Raw genomic sequence first — 21738 nt, 5'->3', positions numbered from 1 at the left:
AAAGTGACGTTTGGTAAAATCAATTTTGACATTACATTATTTGAAATGAGTCAAAATCGAAATTGAAATTTTTGAGTTGATTAATTTTTTTATACTAAATTTTTAATTTGGGTAAAAAATTAGATGTGAGAGATGAGTGAGGATAAGGAGAATGAGAAATTATCCAAAAATACCGACGAAGAAACTGGAGATAATTTTGATAACGACGATGTAACCCAGTGAGTAACATTTTAAACAATATAAAAATAATTATAATATTAACAGCATTCACGAAGCAATTGGAGTATCTTCTTCTTTATGTCAGTAGTTTGAACTCCAACGCGCTGAAGACTAATTTTGATTGTCATAGTGTATGTAAAAATTCTCAACTATTCGATAAGACCCAAGGGCATTATGCAGGGCCGCATTATTATATTATAACACCTCGTAATTTTTAACTCAGTCTTTATCAACTCGATCGGATTGAAGATTCTTCCTTTGTAGTTTTGTAGTCAAGTCTTGCATTTTTCTTTTTTTTTGAGCCAAATCCCATATATGGCTGTTTTTATTTTTTAGAGATATTTCGAGTTTTTACAATCGCTTTCCTGGAACAGTCTCCAAGAAAGTGTGTTGCCACTAATTAAGTCTTCTTGAAAGGAATCGATGTCGTGTTTTTTAGAATTATTCACATTTTTGCAAATTGTACTTTCAGAGACGCTCGTTAAAGCTGAAGTCTCTTTAAACGAAAAGTAGTTTAAGTAGCCTCTCTCTACTAACTTTAAGTACAAATTTTTTACTATTATTTTTATCTCAACGGGTAAACATTTGAGCTGATTGGTAGACACTATCGAACTTTATAATACACACTGTTTCATGGCTCAAAATGAACTGACAGAGGCAAATGCGTTGGGACCATACATAATCCATCCCTATTAAGATCAGGTATAACTAGAAGGGTAGTATCTATCCTCGAGAGGAATGACTCCCATATCAGGGTCAACTCCATTAAACTTTTCCCTCTATAAGAGCTTCCAAAATTTCTTTTGGAATCTTTGCGCTGAGGTCAGAACCGAGCTTATCCACCTCCTTAACAGTAACCTTATTGAGTCGCATCTCCAATGTGCCCTTCCCTTCTGGTGCAACTCAATTTGAGCGAATCTTCAAACTACAAAAGAGAGCAGCTAGATATTTATCCCGACTAAGCAGCAGAGCTCAATACAGGGACTTCTTTCAAAGATCAAAAATTCTTCGTTCGTTCTTCTTCTTTGAATCCGTTTGCCTAATTCTTAAGCTCCAATTTCAGAAAGATCATTGCACGGCTATCCACTTAGAAACGCGAAGCACGATTTTTACCTACTTACTCCACGTTCAGAATGAGTTAAAGGCTCAATATTTTACAATGCAAAAAAATGCACAATCACTTGCCATTTGAAATCAAATCGATATCATCTTTTCCCGCATTCCGCAATAATTTAATGGAAAGTTCTATTCTATAAACAATTATACAATTCCGGACATGCTGCATATAGAGCAGTAATTAAAACGAAAAATACTTCGCCTCCGAATTTTTTTACTGAGAAGAGATTTGCATGAAATTTTGGAATGGTTCATCTTACCCTTAACTTCAAAATCGAAAATGATCTGAGCTCCTCCTATTATTTTTAAGGGGTGTAAACGACCCCTTAATGTAAAAGTTGACATTGAACCGTTTTATCGCTAGAAAACGTGTTTAATATTAAGGGGTGAAATTATAAAGTGTTTTATAACACAACTACCTCATAATAAAATCGTTTTCAACCCCTTGAAAACCTTACAACCCATGCAAACAACCGCTAAATTGAAAAAATCACAAAAAATTACTTTGTATTTAAATATATTTAAATATAGAGTAAATAATAGACATCTGATGTTCTCTATCTTAATTATAGAATTTTTAACCCCCTTTCGACCCTTAAAAACAACCTATTGATAAAAAGTTGTTTAAAAAAATTTCATTTGATGAAATGAAAAGGATTTGAATGTTATTCTATATTCTCGAAAATGATTATCATATTCTCAAGCTTTTCAACCCTTAAAACTACTCTTAAATTAAAACAGTGAAGATATATGATCACACATTTGAAAATAATTTGATTATAGAGTAAGAAATCACCATTTATTGAATAAAATATAAACTTACAAGTTGTCTAAAACTGTACCGGATTGAATTAGTAATACATTTAATAGAATTCTGCAGCAAGAGCAATGAATAAAAAACCATAAAAAACCCATAGGCATAATTTTCATTCAATTTTATGAAAAAAAGTCGCTGTCACAATCGATATCTTCTTCTGGCTGAATTTGAGGGTTATTCTGGTAGTTATTTCCACTGCACGTTCCACAAGTAATATTGCAAAACAGACCAACTTTTTGGCATCCGCAAGAGGCTCCGCAATCTTTTTTGCGGCTGCAAAAAATCATTTTCAATAGCTCTTGTGGTGCAGGTGGATTTACAGATTTAATTGGATTTAATAAACCTTCATCCATGACCCACCCCCAATACGTTGGATGATTGTTTTTGTTGCCAAGCCAAATCTCCGAAATTTTCAGTTTATTAAGTAGAAAAAAATACGATTAGTTTTTGGACCATAACTCCTTAAATTTTCATGGTGTCACAATTTATAAAACACAATTTTAAAGATAATTAATAGAGCTACAACTATTTTCATTACAATATATAGTGAAAAACCTTTTATTTTGAAACGGTGAAGGATCAAAGGGCTCGAGGGAGACTGTGATTGCGTTGCCGCGAATTCTTTAAACAATCACATCCTCGTCAATTGTTATGTGACAGAAAAAAAAATAATCAAATTTTTTGTCAGAAAAAGACCTACATTTTTTTATCATTACATTTATATATGTATCTTTCAACATTTTTGAGATATTATGAAAAAAAGGTGGTTTAGCTTAAAAAATCGGAATTTTTTTTTCAAAATCTTGATTTTTTTGAAAGATATGTATCCTGAAGCAGCCAAACTACAAGAATACATCGAACTGTTTGTATTAAAGTTAATTCTAGACTGAATACGATTAATTTTTATTTTGGTGGAAATGACATTTATGAAACTTTTTAAAAGAAAAAACCATTAGACGGTTCTCTTATTTGTATTACAGCTCACTCATCTAACATGCACAAGGCTTTTAACAAAGCTCATTTTAAAGCTTATTTCAACACTACAAAACCCCATTACATTAGAATTCATGAAATGAATCTGATCGCCACTAGATGTCATTGAATACATAGATTAAATTCCAGACAAAATAAAAAACGGCATCGATCTTTAATATATCGCTTAATATTACATTTAGAACAGTTTACAAAAAACCGATTTGTTCAGTTTTTTACCAGCTACAAATTATTTATTATAAAATTTTCGTTAAAATGCAAATTTTTTTGAGATACTTGCAAAAAACGTGAAAAAAATTCCGAATTTTCAATTGCCAATAACATGAAAAGTATTGAATTTTTTGAAAAACTTTATAAAACATTTTCTTCTCAAAATTAGACCTTATATCAAGATCCGAGGTTATTTTGTAAAAAAAATTACACACCTGAAAAGGGGTGGCAGCCACCCCAGGGTGGGTGCGGAGTTCAGATTTTTTCCACTTTTGAAATTAAGAGTAGGATGAGCCTAATTACCTATAATTTTGTTACTCATTGTAGTTTTATTCTGTATATTAAAATTTTATTTTATTTGCATCTTTATATTTGTTTTTCTTAGTTTTTACAAGTTTTTGTCTCTAAATTGTAACAATTTTTTGACAATGAGACATTTCTCTCTCTCTGTACTATATGTATTTTTGTTTTCAATATAAGAATTGTTTTTTTTTTCAACTTCAAATTATGTTTTAGTTTACCACGTCCTACAGTTTCACGAAGACCCAAAACTCCCGAAATAGATGATCCTGTACGATTCCAAAAATTACAAGATAAGAAATCAACGAAAAAGAAAGTTTGCTCCCCACCATGTGTTCCTTGTAACAAAAAAGAAAGTGTTGCTAGCGCAAAAATTGAACCAACAATTAGGTAAATATAGATTTCGTGTCAAAAATATCCCTCAAAGAAAAAATCGTTAATACTAATGTTTATATATTTAGTCATAGGCTAGATTTTAAATATTTCAATCAAGGTTTGAAAGAAGACGAAGTTAGAAGGGTCTACGTATCTCCTGTTAAATTAAAAAAAAAGTATCCCCCGAAAGAACCAACGGCTAAATATCATTGTAAATATGATACCACAAACCTTCCAATACCTTCAACAAAGAAAAAAATCGATATTAAAGTGAGTATTGTTTTAATAATACGGCTCGAAGGACCAATAAAGTGAATATGTATCAATTAAAACTTTCCAGTTAGACGTTCCTTCTCCTGAAATAAGCTCTGCGAAAGTAGAGCTTCGTAAAGCAACTCCAACTCCTAGTTCAGAACCGTTTTCTCCTGAAAAACCTGACGAAGAACAGCTGGATTTGAAAAAACCGAAAAGTGGTATTTTTATCAACGTTACAGAAGACGAAAAACAAGTGAGAGTTGAAGATTATGATAGTTTTGATCTAGTGTATCAAAGAAAACCGAGACCGTAAGTATTTTACTTCATTTTAGTATATATTTAAATGTTGTATACCTTCTCAGAAGCTTAGTAGGAAGAAAAAGAAAAGATAAAACGAAATCTACTTTGGATGATATAAGTGAAGGTGATGAAGGTGGTGCTGCTGTAGGAAAGAAAAAAAGAAAAAAGAAAATAAGCGCAACAACCGATTTGGAGTATACTGCAGATGAAATGGATCTACTAGAAGCGTTAATCACTGAAGATTACGGTGAAAATGAAGGTGAAGAGCGTGGAGTATATTTGACTAAAATGTTTAGAAGAAAAGTGTCGTTGGTAAGTGAGTTTTTTACTTGAAATTTATATAGAAATTACTAGAATATGTTTTTAGATGTCAGCAGCTACTTCGTATCAAAGTAAAGACATTCCCCATTCGACTATCTCAACGGTATCAAAAGATGGTATTAACAAATACATCCAAAAGTTTCGCAGAGATTCAGAAATAAGGAAATTTCAACCAAAAAAGAGGAAAATTAAACGAGGAACGATACAGAGTCATTCGTTTACAAATATGTACCAACCCATTTTGCAAGATTTTTTCTTTGGTTCCAAGCAAGGTTCAATGCATCAAGGTCTGTATTTCTTCTTATATATAGGAAAGTTGAAGTTATTATTAACTTTATAGGCGACGAAGGGTTTCCGGAATCGATAAGAAATAAACAAGGTATATGTATGCCTGTCGCTGCTTACTGTTATTCAATGTTATCTCACCCCAATAAATGGACAAGAGAAAACATCGACGAAATCCTGAGCTGGGGAAACAATCTTTATATGGAGACCTTAAAACGATCTCATTTTCACAATTTCTTCGGGGAATTGGATCGCAAACAACTACTCAAATATTGTACAATCGGTAAATTATGTCCTATCCTTTGTATGAATAATTTATTTCAATCGTTTTTTAAGGATGTAAGAAGATGAGGATATCTATAGAAGATCCATTCGTTACGGGATATATAAGATCCGACGATAAACGAATTTTCAATCTAACTAAAGCTTTGAAAATCTTTTTCGCTAGTCAAACGGCCGGTATATTCAAAACTCAAGATATAACTATCGCAATTTGGAAAAATAAGTATTTGTATATGTTCGACGCTAGACCGAGAACGAAAGATCTTTATGTCAGGTGAATTTAATCAATGTTTTAGGTTATTCCTTGGCTTCTTAAATCGATAAACAAAGCTTCTAGAGTCTCCATCATTCGATCAAAATGTGATTGTATATAAGTTTATTTACTTTTACTAGATTCTTTTGTAATCTATAACTTCGTTCGTTTTTCATATTTGAACGTTTTCAGCAACTTCACCCTGTTCAGCTTCTTTTATTGCATCTAATCTTTTTAAAAATCTTTTCATAATTCTAGTTTCTTTCGCTTCTTTTGGACTTTTTAGCTTTGTTCGTTTTTCAGATTATTTAAGCATCTTGAGCGTCTTCAGCAGCTTCAGTCTGTTCAGCTTCTTTTATCCTCTTTAGCTTTTTCAATCTTTCTGTTTCTTAATCTAATCTTTTCTCGCATGTTTTCACATTTCTAGTTTCTTTAGCTTCTTTTGGAATCTATAACCTCGTTCGTTTTTCATATTTAAACGTCATCAGCAACTTCACCCTGTTCAGCTTCTTTAATTCTCTTTAGCTTTTTTAATCTTTCTTAGCATCTTCTCTTAATCTCACCTTTTTTAACTTCTTTTTAGTCTTCTAGTCTCTTTAGCTTCTTTAAAACTTTAAAGCCTCACTAGTATTTTAGATTATTCAGCTCCAATAGTCTCTTTAGACTATTTAGCAACTTTAAACGCTCAAGCTTTCTTAGCAACTTTAGCCTGTTTAGCTTTTTTTATCCTTTTTAGCTTTTCTAATCTTTTTTAGCATCTTTTCAGTCTTCTCCTTAGGTTCTCTTAGCCTTTTTAGCCCCGTTCGTCGTTTCAACCTCATTAGTTTCTTCAATGTCTCCAGCGGCTTTAGAAGCTTCAGCCTCTTCAGCATTTTCATCCTCTTTTATCTATTTTAGCATATTTTTAGCTTTTTTAGCCTCTCTAGCTTCTTTTGGCCGTTTTAACTTCATTCATGTTTTACATTTATATTACCCCCATTAGCGTCTTTGGCGTCTTTAAGCTCTTAAACGTCTTTAGCAACTTTATACAACTTTTTTAATCTTTTAGTCTTTTGCCTTTTCTGATTTTTTTAGCTTATTAAAGCTATTTAATATTATTTTCCATTTTCGTCTCTAGCTTATTTGTGTCTTTTTTATTTAGTATTTTCAGCCTCTTTCGCATCTTTTCACCTTTTAAGCCTATTCTATATTTTCAGCATCTATCGCTTTATTTAACTTCTTTCGATCTTTTTAGCAAATTTAGTATTTCTTTTACTTTTTCCCTTATCCTTTTCGGATCATTTTGTCCTTATTTCTATTATTTTTAGCCTTTTCAGCATGTTTCTGTCTTTTAGACGGTTTCAATCTTCTAGGTTTCTTTTTTTAGCCTATTTTAGCCTTTTGATCTCGCTAGTCTATTCATTATTTCAACCTTTTTAGCTGTTTTCGGCCTTTTTTTACTATTTTCCGTATTTTGAGCCTCTTTTGGTGCCTTTGACCACTTTAGTCTTGATACTTTTAAAATGACCGTGCAATCTGTCAATTTATATTCAATTTTTTTGTTTTGTAGTTGCGATGGAACTGCTGTTATGGCAAATTTCTACGACGTTCCGTCTTTGGCGACAATTTTTCTGAGCAGATCGAATTTCTGTAATTGGCCCTTTGCAATATATCCAATGAAAGTTTATAAAATAATGAACGCTGACGAATTAGAAAAGGACTCAAACGAAGAAATTAACGTTAAAAGCGAATATAACATTTTAAATGAAAATAAAGCAGTGGTTTTAGGTTCTTTCGATTTGGCTGATAAATGTTTTGAATTTTCTAGAGGAAAACAGTCATTACCAATGTCTGTACTAGCGCTGGTAATTATTTAATAAGATCCCAAAATATTCTCAACCTCTAGGGCAAGGATAAAAGATTTTTACAGAAACTTGTACAATATAACCACAAAATTTTTCAGGTATATTCTCGGATAACTCCACCGAACGCTTGGAATAGAAAAACAATTGACAAAATCTTAATATTAGGCAATCTCCTGTATAAAGAATGTCTAGCTTGTAAAGCTTCGGTTGATATAAAACTAGAACACCTGCCAGCTTTGTTCACTATAGGTCCTTACATAGTCGAAATATATATTTTTGGTAATCTCTTCGCCGATCTAATATACAGATCATGCAACTGTCAATTGAAAATGTCACTAGAATCGTTTTTCGAAAAATGCACCAATGGTATTCTACAAATAGGAAGGTAATGACCACAATCATATATATAAAAACGCGAATTTTATAATTCCAATACAAAAACAACTCGCAAATTAATTTATTAATGAAAGTAATTATCTGGGTGTTTTGTAGCTGGGGGTTGAGAAATGTAATTTAAGCAGTGGTATTGATGTTTCGAATCACATAGCGGGCTTGGGGGTGGTCATTTAGACGATTTGAAATGGGGGTTATGTCATGCCAGTATTGACATAAACGGTGATACTGTGATTGAATCGATACTTGTATTGGCAATACCAAACAATGGTTAGGTTAGGTTAGGTTAGGTTATGTTAACAATATCGTACAGATCGACCGACCAATTGAGAGTCTCAGTGAATCTCCAGTCTCTTTTCCCAAAGTCTCGAGCGGAAATTTCCAGGCTGACGTCGTTCGCTCTGGGTATGGGTATGCTTGAAGACGATAACTTAGTTTTTTCGAAATATCCTGCACCAATCCAAAACTGATTCCGAAGATTTTGGTATCGAACGTTCCTCTGGAGAGGAAACAATTTATTACGGGGTCGTCCGCATACAATTGAACTGTTTCCAAACGGCGACGAGAGACTGGAATATCATACGTTTAGATGATGTATAGAACGGGGGATAGTTTGGATCCTTGTGGAACGCCATTGAAGGAGTAAATGATTGAGATAGACACTAATGGAGCGGTTGGTAAGATCGGATAGTCAAAAGCTTCCTAACAAGTCCGGCATGTCAGACCTGATCGAATACCTTCTTACATAGATACATGAAGATAGCAGTCTCTTCGATTGGTTGCTTGAGTTATGATAGTTTGAAGATTGGTGATCGTGTCCCTGATCGGGCGTTCAAAGATTTTACCCTTGAAGCTGAGCGATAAGATTTAGGCTTGGTAGAATCTTTGCCAAGAACGTATTTATGCCATATCGTTGTTCTGTCTTCTCGACCGACCAAATAGGACGATAATGTTCTTGATTTTAGATCTCTTCTGTTTTAAAATTAGTTTTTATATTAATATATCAAAAGTTCTAAGAAATAAGAAATTAAATAAATCATCTACGTATATCTACATATGATTAGTATCATGTGACCGATAACAACAAATCTTATTGGTTCTGGTTATTATGAACACCTCAAGGTTCTTAGAGAAGGTTGTCTCATAATATGTGTTCGACAGCGGGAAGCTATTACGTCACTTGCATAAGATCCGAAAAATAATCAGTGATAACGTTTGATTCGTGCCATTTGGGATTAATTCTTGCTTTGTATCCACATATTTGATTGGTTTTTCATTTTAAAATATTGTTTTTATATGACTTAGTTGTCTGTCAGCTTTCAACAGATGACATCATCGTAGATCATGGTAATATATTCAATACCAACCTAACGATAATGAATTGTGAGTTGTAGCATTGGTATTTTTGAAAATTTTTATGAATATCGATATTTTTAATTGTAGGTGTCATTTGGCAGTTTGGAAACAGAGAAATATGTTTTATTGTTTCGATCCGTATTCAAGAAATAACGAAGGTTTCGCTACCACTCACGGGATGGCGTGCGTCTCGATGCACGCATCATTGGACTCTGTAATAGAATTGATAGCATATAATTATGATAAAGATTCAGTTTTTTATCTGCATGCTTTGAAAGTATGTAAGATTCATAGAGACCCGTGTCAATCAGGTAAAATTTTCAAATAATACAGATAATTTTCATTATCAAAATAAAAATATGTCGGATTATGTGAATCCGCACATGAATCGTACGTCGCTGCCACGCACGATCAAGGATACAGAGCACAAGGTTTGAGCTCTAACCTTGGTAGTTACATGATTATTATTTTATGCAGGTCGTTTTCCGAGACATCTATCCATGGACGATTTCCCTGTGGATACATTTAAAAAATACAAAATGAGGAAATCGAAGAAAAGCGCAACAGAAAAACCTGTGACTGTAGATTATTCAGCTGTGGCGATGAGACGACTTTTAGCTGGTGAAAGTCCTCAAGTGTCGGTGTTAGAAATTGGTTCTACAATAGGAAGCATTAGATTAGACGAAATGCAAACAGCCTTATGCAAAAAATGTCCTTCTTTGTCTTTCCTTAAACTAGAACCGAAAAAATCCATGGGAGATATTGTAGCTGATTTAGATAGACCAAGTTTATCTGATACACAAGTAAATAGTTATAGAAAAGACTTTAAACCCCCTTGGGTTATTTATATTTGTATTTTTAGATAGAGCCTCCTTTACCTCAACAATCTAGTTTAGCAGAACCAATCGAATTTATGGATTTGGACGACTTTGAATTAACCATGGAAGAAATAGAGCTAGAAGTTCCTCCCGCCGAAGGAGAAGGACTCGGAGCGGAAGGTTACAAAAGAGCGTACGTAGAAGGTGGAGCAGGACCTCCCGGTGAAGAAACAGGAGCGCCTGAAGAATGGTACTATGCCACGGATAAATATTCCCAATTCGTATTGGATCAAGAACGTAGTAAAATCTCCGAGGAAATCAACACCGATTTAACGTATTTCCCTATAAGGAAAGACATACTTTATCCAACTTACGTTCGAGGTAAACAACAGATGCAATATCGTTTGCAAAAATATAAATTTACTGACGAGGATTGGGAAAATTATTTACCGCCGTCTCCACCTGAAATAACGAGATCGCAAGAGCTCAAGAAAGAAACGAATTTCATTGATCTGCCGGACGATACTCAAATCATTTTGGGAAGCAAAAATGTGGGGGATTTGGGGGAACCTGTTGAGTATATAGCGCCGTTCATTTGTATAATGGCCAGCGTTGTTGCGAAAAAATATTCCCTCGGCTCTTGGACTGGGGATATCGTCGATTATATATTGAAATGCGGTAATGAATTATATACTGCTTCAAAATTTAGATACGATCAGGTAAGTATAAAAAAATGTGCTCAATCCTTCAACAAGTTATTTATCGATTTCAACCAATGATGAAACATTCAACATTCAAAATTCAACATGAAGCCTATATTTTGTAATGCAAAATTTTTATAAATGTCTTGGAAAATCTATGATTTATAGTTTTTTTACTTTAAACAAAAATTTCAAATAGAAAATCATTTGATAGAAAGACCTCGAAGGAAAATGCATGAGTCCTTATTCAGAAAATCGCCGAAAAAAAGCATTTCGAAAATTCTAGCAAGATGAATTTGTTATAAGTCGAAGACAGGCTTATTTACAACAACAGCTCAAAGAAACGCGAAGAGTTGCTGTAAATAGCTGGACAGTTAGAAGAAGACTTAAAGCAACTAACCTTTAGCAAAAAGGTGCCAGCCCCAAATTAACAGAGTGTATGGTAGGACGAGTCTACAGGAGTATACATAAGACCTGGAGAGAGGTTTGCGCGGTGATGCAGGTCCTGGACAAATAACAAACTATTCTATTCCAACAAGATGACATCCTTTGAGTTTGAGGATCATTATGCGTTAAAATTGTTATTTGTTCTAAATTTTAAAAGAATATTTAAACCTCCCCCCCTTATTCAATATGTTACTAATGTTTGCTTGAAAGTAAGATGCTCAAATGGAGTTGACCAAGTATTAATGCAAACGGCGTAGCTACCGCCATCTATCAAAAATGTTTCAAATATTTCTTATACATAGAAAAATTAAAAACTCTACGAATTAATAACTATCTATGACTTTGAAACTTTGTTGTAGAAAAACTCACCTTTATGTCTTAAAAAAATATATCGCATTTATTATAAGGGATTGTCCATTTGAATGGAAGCAAAAACCGAGTTGGTATTTTTTTTAAACTGGCGGTGGAACGGAAGAATTAATGGCGATCTGATATATACAAGAAATTTTAGGTTATCACGTCGTTCTATCAATGAAAATTTCATCCTAATGCTGGACGATACCGAAGGCAAAAGACGTTTGGAATAAGAATCCGATCAAATAATTTTTTGGAGGAATACCTCGTGTCAAAAGTGATGTTTGCTAAAAGCCTGGTGTGCCCTCTTCATTAAACATCGTTTAATCACATCAAGGAACTTCAGAATCCCTACGCCAGTATATACTGTCGAAATATCTGTTGAGCATATATAGGATGAGCTTAAGAGAAAAGCTCGGGCTAGAAAGCTTGCACTAGCTAACGAATGACCTCAAAACGGTACTTCCTGAAGATTGGGATAGCATCGAACAAAAGTTATGGGATCCATGAAAAAGCTATTAGAAGCTGCGGAGGGAACCATAAAATATTGACGGGTTAATTTCAAATAAATTATTATGAGCTCTAGCCATTTTCCATAATTAAAGATTCCTTTTCGTTTGATATTTTTTCTTTATAAAAAAAAAATACTACAATAACAACATATACCACTAATTATAAAGATAAGATTAATGGGTTTGAGATGCTATAATCAGAAAAAAAAGTACGAGATCTGGCTATTAAATAACGAGACTGCGCGCTTAGAGGGCGCCCTAGACGGGTGGGGTACAAAACGTATAGTGCGTTAGGTATCTAAATTTCTCGTCAAATTGAAAAATACTCCAATTGAGGGCTATAAATTGTTGCAAGAGGCTTATGGGGACAATTCTCTATCTCGTACGCGTGTTTTTTAGTGGTTAAAGCGCTTTAGTGAGGGGCCACTGAAGATGACCAGCGTCTAGGTCGCCTTGTGACTGTTTCAACAATGACCAAAATTAACCAAATTGTGCGTGCAGTTCATCGAATGAGCATCCGGATGATTGCCGAGGCTGTAAACGCCGATAAAGAAACGGTTAGAATAATTTTACATGACAAAAGTCTGTTCGAAGTGGTACCAAAAAATCTGGCTCCTGATCAAAAGCTCTTGCGTCAAGGGGTCTGCTCAGATTTCCTGGAAAGGTTAGAAAAAGATCTGCTTTGAAAGGGACACGATTTGACTCGGTGGAAGCGGTAAAACAAAAAACGGCAGAGCTCCTAAATGCCGTCACCAAAGAAGACTTCCAGCACTGCTGGGATCAATCGAAAAAACGTATGGAGAAGTGTGTGGCGAGGAGAGGGAAGTATATTGAAGGGGAACATTCGAATGTATAAAATCCTTTTTTGCAACCAGTCTCATAAGGTGTAGAATTTTTACTATAGACTTTAGACAGCGAATGTTTGTACTGAAATAGATGTTTTATTATTGGTTAAAATCGGTGAAAGCGTTCACAATCTAAATAAGCCCGGGGCATTTACGAAATTACGTGACAAAATTAATAGTGGGAAAAAAAACAACGCCATCGTGTTTTAGGGGTTAAATAAAAGTTATGTGCATAAAATTCAACATTTTTTGTCACCAAAAAATCGGTACAAATTTTGTATTTTGCGTTTTGCGCTGATTCTATGCAAGATTCGTTTTTGTTATTATAGGCAATATTGTAGAGAATTGAAAAATCTTCAAAATAAGGTTTTATACATTAAATTTTGATAATTTGTTGCTTAGATAATTTAACCGAAAGGAGAAAATTTTTAATTTTTTTTAATTGTTTATAATTTCTTTAATTTTAAATATAAAAGTTTCTTATTCACTGAAAACCGAGATCTCGATGTACTTAATCAATGCTCTAAATATGGGCCCTGTGGCAACAATAGTTGTTGCAAAACGGCAATTAAACTATAGGAGTTCCTTTTTTTCAAAGGGTCATTCTTGCTCATCTTTGAATTTTTTTTTACCTCAAAAAAGTGTTTAAAAGGGACAAAAAAATGTGTAAACAATTTATTGTTTTTTCAATACTTTATAAAAATATCGTAATACCAATGTCATATTCGGAAAGCTGGCAGTTTAATTTGAGGAGAAGTGAATTTTTTTTATGAAACCTATAAATGCGTTCAAGTAAAGCAGTAAATACGAAATATTACCCCATAAAATCAAGTATTTCCACCTAGAATGCAAAGTATTTTATGCCAGTATGGATAAGTGTTTATTTAGTTAATAAATAAGTCTTACAAAAAATTGCAAAATTCATAGAGGGAAAAATTCTATGAAAATTATTAATTTTAGCAAAAAACCAATGTGAGAGCTAATTTTAGCTGAACAGTTAGCCCAGTTAAAAAAATATCAAAATCGGCCTAATAGTTACTGAGACAGTGTCACTTATACTGCTACCAAATTCACATTTTCAATAATAGATTATTGGAACTTTTATTGATAAAAATTTCAAGCTTCCCCTACAAAATGACACAAAAAACATTCCTTAATATTGAATAACAAAGCCGTAGTGAATTTAAAAAAAAATGTCTAACCTCGCCCCAAATTAAACCGCCAGCTTTCCGAATATGTCATTGGTATTACGATAAACAATAAATTGTTTATAAATTTTTTTACCCCTTTTATGAACACTTTTTTGAGGTGAAAAAAAATCGAAAAACTGAGATGAGGGATTTTTAGTTTTTTAGTTCAACTCTTCTTCTTTCCAACGCGACTTTCCAAATGGTGATAGGACCATTGGATGAGAAAGAAAAGCCCTTTGAATAAAAAGGGCATCCTATGGTTTAATTGCCGTTTTGCAAAAACTATTGGGGCCACAGGGCCCATATTTAGAGCATTGATTAAGTACATCGGATTCCGGTTTTAGTGAATAAAAAACCTTTATATTTAAAATTAAATAAATTATAAACAATTTAAAAAATTTAAAAATCTTCTTCTTTCTGTTAAATTATCTAAGAAACAAATTATCAAAATTCAATTTATGAAAGCTTATTTTGAAGAGTTTTCAATTCTCTACAATATTGTCCATAATAACAAAAACGAGTCTTGCATAGGTTCAGCGCAAAACGGAAAAAAACAAAATTTGTGCCGATTTTTTGGTATTTTTATTGTTTAAAAAAATAACGCATAGACAAAAAATATTGAATTTTATGCACATAACTTTTATTCAGCCCCTAAAACACGATGGTATTATTTTTTTTCTACTATTAAATTTGTCACCAAAATCCTTTTTTTGTCCTGGCCTAAAGGAGTCAAATTATAATTTTTCAATCCTCAGGTATCGAAATTGGAAATCCCTCGTATTACTTTAGGAAACAATGCCTATACAGTTCTTGTGGAATATATATTTGATAGTCATGTAAGACAAAACATCTTAGAGCTTGCACTGGAGAAAATTTTATTTGTAAGATCTGATACAGGGGTAATAGTTACCCCAATGTATGCGTGCGCAGTAATTAAAAAGAACTACTTGTACTATGTTTACGATCCTTTCGGAAATAACGAAGTCGGACTCAGTGAAGGTAAAAGAAAAACTATTCGAGTTACAATCATTTTACGACGTTTTGAAATAATTGAAATTTTAGGACCCGGAGGGAAGGGTATGGCGTGTTTCGCTAGATTTAAAGATCTACATTCTTTGACAACAAGAATATTGTACAATAAGAAAAAAAGAGAAACCGTAGAGAAAATTGTGTACAGTAGATTTGTTCTTAGTTCGGTGAAAGTAAAAGAAATCAGAGATTTCGGCGATGTCGAGGAGAAGAAGAAAAAACAGAAAACGAAAAATGCGGCATCCTCCGATGAAGAACCCGAAGATCGTTCTATAAATTACGACGTCGGAGAAGATGAAATAGAAGGAGAAGAAGAACACGAAGAGCCCGTGAATAAAGTAGGGTAAGTATTATAATTAAATCATTGATTTCAGCGAAATTAATATTTTCAATTAAACCAGATATCAATACAAAGATGGGTATTATACCATAACCGGTACTAAAGTACTACCGAACAGGGAAGCAGCAAGTGAAGAACTCACTGAAGATCATTTCATATGCATTTGCTCCTGTTTAATCCTATTGACGACGCCTATTAATAAATGGGATACCAAGAAAGTGGATTTGGCCATGGATTATGGAATGCACGTTTTTTCGCACGCTGACGATTTGCTTATTTCGGAAAAGAGAACTATCAAAAATATTTTGGTGGGAAAGTACTTTTTCGATATTATAATTAAGATGATTAAGATCGAAGATTGGAAGCAGAATCGTCATTTGAGTTTGGGTAAGTGAGGAATTTATATTTGTTACATTTCAATGGTGATAACTACGAAATTAGTGATTCTTTGAGAGGTTTTTAATTTATGTGTCACTGCCCATGGAAAATCTCACTACTTCAAAAAAATTTATGTTTAATAAACTTTCTTTTTGTTCAGTTCCATTATTAGGAAACTGCCACGTAACTAGGATTTTATTTGGGATGAAGAAGTTCTCTTTGTAATTTTTGTCAATTATATTAACTAAATATTTTGAAAAAATGCAAATTTGAAAATATGTATAAGCAAAAAACCTGTTTTGTCGAATTAAGAGGTATTCAGATGATTATTTACGACTCTATCAACAATTCAATTCACTAGTATCATCTTTCAGTGTTGCCAGACTTGAGAAACTATAAATTTAATTTTTTTGGGTTATTTCCCATGTTCCAAAGATCATTTTTGACAAAATCCTTGATTATTTTCTATTTAGACAAATTTTTCGCACTGAGTTTCCTGGGATCAAGAAAGACAGCGGTAATTTTAAGTCTTTTTGTGCTTTTTCGTATATATTTTTAGTTATTTTTTTGTAAAATCATTAATCATTTTCTTGTTTGGCCATATCAAAATCTAGGATAATGAAGATTGAACATAACTCCGGATGTTATCAGTTTTTTTAGGGGTCATTTTTGTCCCAAATTCTTTATTGATTAAATTTCGAGGTTTGTTTTAAACAAAATCATCAATTATTTGCTTTTTTGGTAAGGTCTTCTCACTTAATTTCTTGGGATCAAGAAGGATACCTGTAATTTCAAGCCATTTATCCTTTTTTGGATTATTTTTCTTGTTTGACCGTACCAAATTCTACGAACATTAAGATTGAATAGAACTCCGGATGTTTTCAGTTTTTTTAGGGGTCATTTTTGTCCCAAATTCTTTATTGATTAAATTTCCAGGTTTGTTTTAAACAAAATCATCAATTATTTGCTATTTTGGCAAGGTCTTCTCACTTAATTTGTTGGGATCAAGAAGGATCCCTGTAATTTCAAGCCATTTATCCTTTTTTGGATTATTTTTAGCAAAGAATTTTCATTTATTTTCTTGTTTGACTGTACTAAACTCTAGGATCTTAAAGATTGAATATGATTCCGGATGTTTTGTCCCTTTTTGGGGCCATTTTTGCCCCAAATTCTTAATTGATGATTTTTTTCAGGCCATTTTAAACGAAATCCTTGATTGTTTTCTTTAAGACAAGTTTTTCTCACTAAGTATATTGAGATCAAGAAAGATTTGTATTTTTGGGAACATATTCGGGGTGTTTTTTTGTAATATTAATCATTTTCTTGTTTGGCCGTATCAAATTCTTGAATCACAAAAATTAAAAATCACTCCGGATTATTTTATGGATCAAAAAAATCAATTATAATTCTTAATGTTTTGGTTCTTTTTGTCCTAAATTCCTCTTTGAATATTTTTTGAGGTCGATTTCAACAAAATCTTTGAAAATTTTCTTTTTTGACAAGGTTTTCTCACTGAATTTATCGAGATCAAGAAAAATAGTCGTAACTTTATGCTTTTTTAACTTTTTTGTAACATATTTGGGTACATTTTTGGTAAAATCCCTTAATCATTTTCTTTTTCGAACGTACCAAATGCTAGGATCACGAAGATGAATTATTATTATTGATTTTTTTTCTCTTTTTGGGATCAGTTTTGACCCACATGTTTTAAAAAATATGAATTATATATTCAGAAACATTGTTTTTCAATTCATAATAACTTATACTGAGAATCAATAATTCGCATTCGAAGACCAATCGAGAAAATAGCCAATTTTGAAAATGGAAAAAAGTTTGTTTTCGAAATAAAATTTAAACACTCATTTTTTTTATAGGAATAGACTATCTACTAACAAAGAAACTTTCTTATTTTCTAATACAATTTTCCAACGCATGCTACGTCATACACAAAAGTCAAAATGATTTTTATCACATTTTCGATCCTTACGGCCAACCAAAAGAACTACCAGCGGGTTGGTTGCGATGCAAAGACGTTAAACAATTAAAACGACATCTTCGAAAAAAAGTAGTACGAGGTAAATATCATATTTCCGTCATTCACATCATCACTATTTTTTTAAAAATCATTTTCAGGCGCTGAATCGTACACATTTTATACGTTCGAAGTAACTTCCATAAGAAAAGCACCAAAGGACCTTGTACTAAGTCACAAATTACAAATGTACGATTTAGCCTCGACCGGGAAAAAGGAAAAGCAGGATAAACCTTTCTACGAAGACGTGGAATGGTTGAAAATGGATCCGATTGCTTGGTCTAGGAAAAACGCGAAAGCCGCTAATGGAAAAATAAGAGGCACGCCGGAAAATCTTTGGCACAATTGGGATGAAGAATATACACGAGATTTGTATTCTTTGATGGGAAACATCAACCAATATTCTTCAAGGTAGAATATAAATTTTTTCTTTTAAGTTCTTTTAGTCTTCTATTGAGCTCTTTTTGAGACGTCAAGCCCCAGCTCTTCTCCCTTCTTGGCGGTCTAAGTAACCATCGCCGTGAATTCGTTTTTAGCCTCTTCCTGAGCTCTTTTTGAGACGCCAAGCCCCAGCTCTTCTCCCTTCTTCTTGGCGGTCTGAGTAACCGTCTCCGTAAATTCGTTTTTAACCTCTTCCTGACCTCTTTTTGAGTCGCCAAGCCCCAGCTCTTCTCTCTTATTTTTACTGGTCTACATAACCTTCTCCGTGAATTCGTTTTTATCCTCTTCCTGAGCTCTTTTTGAGACGTCAAGCCCCAGCTCTTCTCCCTTCTTCTTGGCGGTCTGAGTAACCGTCTCCGTAAATTCGTTTTTAGCCTCTTCCTGATCTTAGTTTCAAGATATATCTCATGTTTAGGTTTTCATCGAAGACTCGTGGTAAACAAACACTAGCAAACTTAGTGGTAGCTATCGGTATGACCAAAATATACGATTTAGAAGAATGGAATTCCGCTGTCGTCGATTCAGTCCTCGTTAACGGCGATAATTACTTCATAGAATGTACTGATAGTATCAGTGAAGACGATTACGAATTAACTATCGATGATTTGATAAACGATTGTTCCATATTTCCATTCAGTTTCAAAGTTAACTTTAATCCTGTAGTCGAAGGAACTATGTTCTTAGTCAGACATACTCAATATAATTTATATAAAGCCTTGAGGTAAGTTCTATATTAAAAAAATGTTTCAATTTCTACATTATCTCAAAATCCAGCAACAAGTATAATATTGAGGCATTATATTCGTATTTAAATGACTAACAATCCTGCTATTATGATTTTTTTTTAAACGAAAAACGTTTCCTCAATTACCCCTCGTATAATATAATATAATAATGCGAGATAATATCAAACGGGTGAATAATTACTATTGCTATATTTAGTTATGATACCCAATGAATAATTATGGAAAACACGCTAATTTTGCGTTTTTGATGTCGCATTTATCGCAATACTACATGTTCAAAATTAGTACTTCCACTTTTACTTACAATTAGATTTGTTGATTATAAAAACATAAGGCATTCTAGAGAAAAATATATATTTTGTGAGTTATCGGCAAATTAAGATAACCTAACCTAAAATAAGCAGAAGTTAAAGTTGAGGTCTTCAATTCCTTATGAAGAAGGAGGTCTTAAAGTGGGGTCTTAAAGAACAAACCCAAAACGATATAATAATATTTTTTATCAGAAAATAATGATTATTAATTCGTATTTGTAATATTTACGAGTTTCCTTTCTAGGTTTTTCTTTCAAAGTTACAAAAACCGTTGCGGTTTATTATTCGCAACGAGACAAGAAAGAAAACGTCAAGTAGCTTTCGGTAAATTACAAGAATCCGAGTACTTTATGTTCGACGCCAGTTGCCATGGCAACCCGATGTTTTTAGAAGGAACCGGTGTTGCCTACATTCTCAGAATGACCACGTTGAACAGATTGTTGCACGTGTTAACATTAACGTTACGTGGAGGGGATTTTTACATTTACGAAGTTGAAATAACTGATTTGAAACCACTTGCATAAAAAATATCTCGATTGTAATTGTTTCGTAATAAAAAAGATTTTCATTCTAAAAGGAAATAAAAAATACAAGCTACGAAAAGGCGATGTTTCTTAGCGGTTTCTTAATTTGTTTGAAAACAATTCTTGAAATTCATTGACACTAAAATAGCTGATTAGAGGTTATACAAATTAATTGCCGAACGAAAATTAATAATAAAAAAACTTAATTGAGCTTAGATGGTCAGAACAGAAAGGAATGAAGTGTGGAATCTTATGAAAGTAAACAAAGTGTCTTTTTAAATGCTTATTTGCTGTTTAGCAATGAAGAACCGTTTCGTATACTTGTATATAGTCATACTTCATCAAACAATAATCACTAGCAATGTTCCGCTATGTCCTCTTTCCACTAAACGCACTAACAACATGGCCGACGTCTTGTTGTCGTAATCGTTCAATAGATGGCGTTCGCGTCGCCCATCCGGGGCCTCGTGCAATCCAATAATTTTACTTATTTACTTAATTATGGACGAATTGAATACAAGGCAAAGTACGTTACAACTTTTGTAGCTAATAATATGTCAAATAAAATTGCTAATTGATGAAAATTGGAATGTCAAACGAAGCGTCAAAAGTCAAATCAAATCTGACAGCTCTCTTTCAATATTTGCAGTAAAGAATGTTCGAAAATGTATGTAACCGAACACTAACCGAGCAGTGAGATCGATGTACGTAATCGAACGCAGTAAATGAATCAAAATTTTCTTATAACTACCAGCAGACCTTCTGTTTCCTCAATTTCATAAAAAAATTTTACTTAATTCATTTTCGAAAGATGAGAGGTAGATTTAAAACACAAAGTAACTTGATATATAAGGTTTATTATATAAAAGTACGATAAACTATAAAATTTAAGTACATATTTTACTTATATTAATAATTATGGACGAATTGAATACAAGGCAAAGTACGTTACAACTTTTGTAGCTAATAATATGTCAAATAAAATTGCTAACTGATGAAAATTGGAATGTCAAACGAAGCGTCAAAAGTCAAATCAAATCTGACAGCTCTCTTTCAATATTTGCAGTAAAGAATGTTCGAAAATGTATGTAACCGAACACTAACCGAGCAGTGAGATCGATGTACGTAATCGAACGCAGTAAATGAATCAAAATTTTCTTATAACTACCAGCAGACCTTCTGTTTCCTCAATTTCATAAAAAAATTTTACTTAATTCATTTTCGAAAGATGAGAGGTAGATTTAAAACACAAAGTAACTTGATATATAAGGTTTATTATATAAAAGTACGATAAACTATAAAATTTAAGTACATATTTTACTTATATTAATAATTATGGACGAATTGAATACAAGGCAAAGTACGCTACAACTTTTGTAGCTAATAATATGTCAAATAAAATTGCTAATTGATGAAAATTGGAATGTCAAACGAAATGTCAAAAGTCAAAGCAAATCTGACAGGTCTCTTTCAATATTCGGAGCAAAGAGTGTTCGAAAATGTATGTAATCGAACAATAACCGAGCAGTGAGATCGATGTTCGTAACCAAACGCAGTAAATGAATCAAAATTTTCTTATAACTACCAGCAGACGTTCTGTTTCCTCAATTTCATAAAAAAATTTTACTTAATTCATTTTCGAAAGATGAGAGGTAGATTTAAAACACAAAGTAACTTGATATAAGGTTTATTATATAAAAGTACGATAAACTATAAAATTTAAGTACATATTTTACTTATATTAATAATTA

General features: G+C 32.8%; 1 protein-coding gene across 1 annotated transcript; it reads left to right on the top strand.

The window, feature by feature from the left end:
• The first annotated feature begins 132 nt into the window (after positions 1–132).
• Positions 133–19987, top strand: LOC130443327 (uncharacterized). Its single transcript, XM_056777895.1, has 20 exons — positions 133–218; positions 3872–4045; positions 4117–4241; positions 4375–4594; positions 4648–4897; positions 4953–5221; positions 5275–5474; positions 5528–5747; positions 7276–7570; positions 7669–7955; positions 9407–9630; positions 9797–10122; positions 10182–10856; positions 14942–15185; positions 15249–15558; positions 15617–15942; positions 17808–18008; positions 18067–18376; positions 18822–19127; positions 19708–19987. Exons 1-20 carry the CDS (start codon positions 133–135, stop codon positions 19985–19987), a joined length of 5328 nt encoding a protein of 1775 aa, XP_056633873.1.
• The last annotated feature ends 1751 nt before the right edge of the window (positions 19988–21738 follow it).

The sequence above is a fragment of the Diorhabda sublineata genome, chromosome 4 (assembly GCF_026230105.1).
Source record: "Diorhabda sublineata isolate icDioSubl1.1 chromosome 4, icDioSubl1.1, whole genome shotgun sequence".
Classification (NCBI taxonomy): domain Eukaryota; kingdom Metazoa; phylum Arthropoda; class Insecta; order Coleoptera; family Chrysomelidae; genus Diorhabda; species Diorhabda sublineata.
Note: the sequence above shows the minus strand (reverse complement) of the source record. Positions and strands in the feature narration are given on the sequence as shown.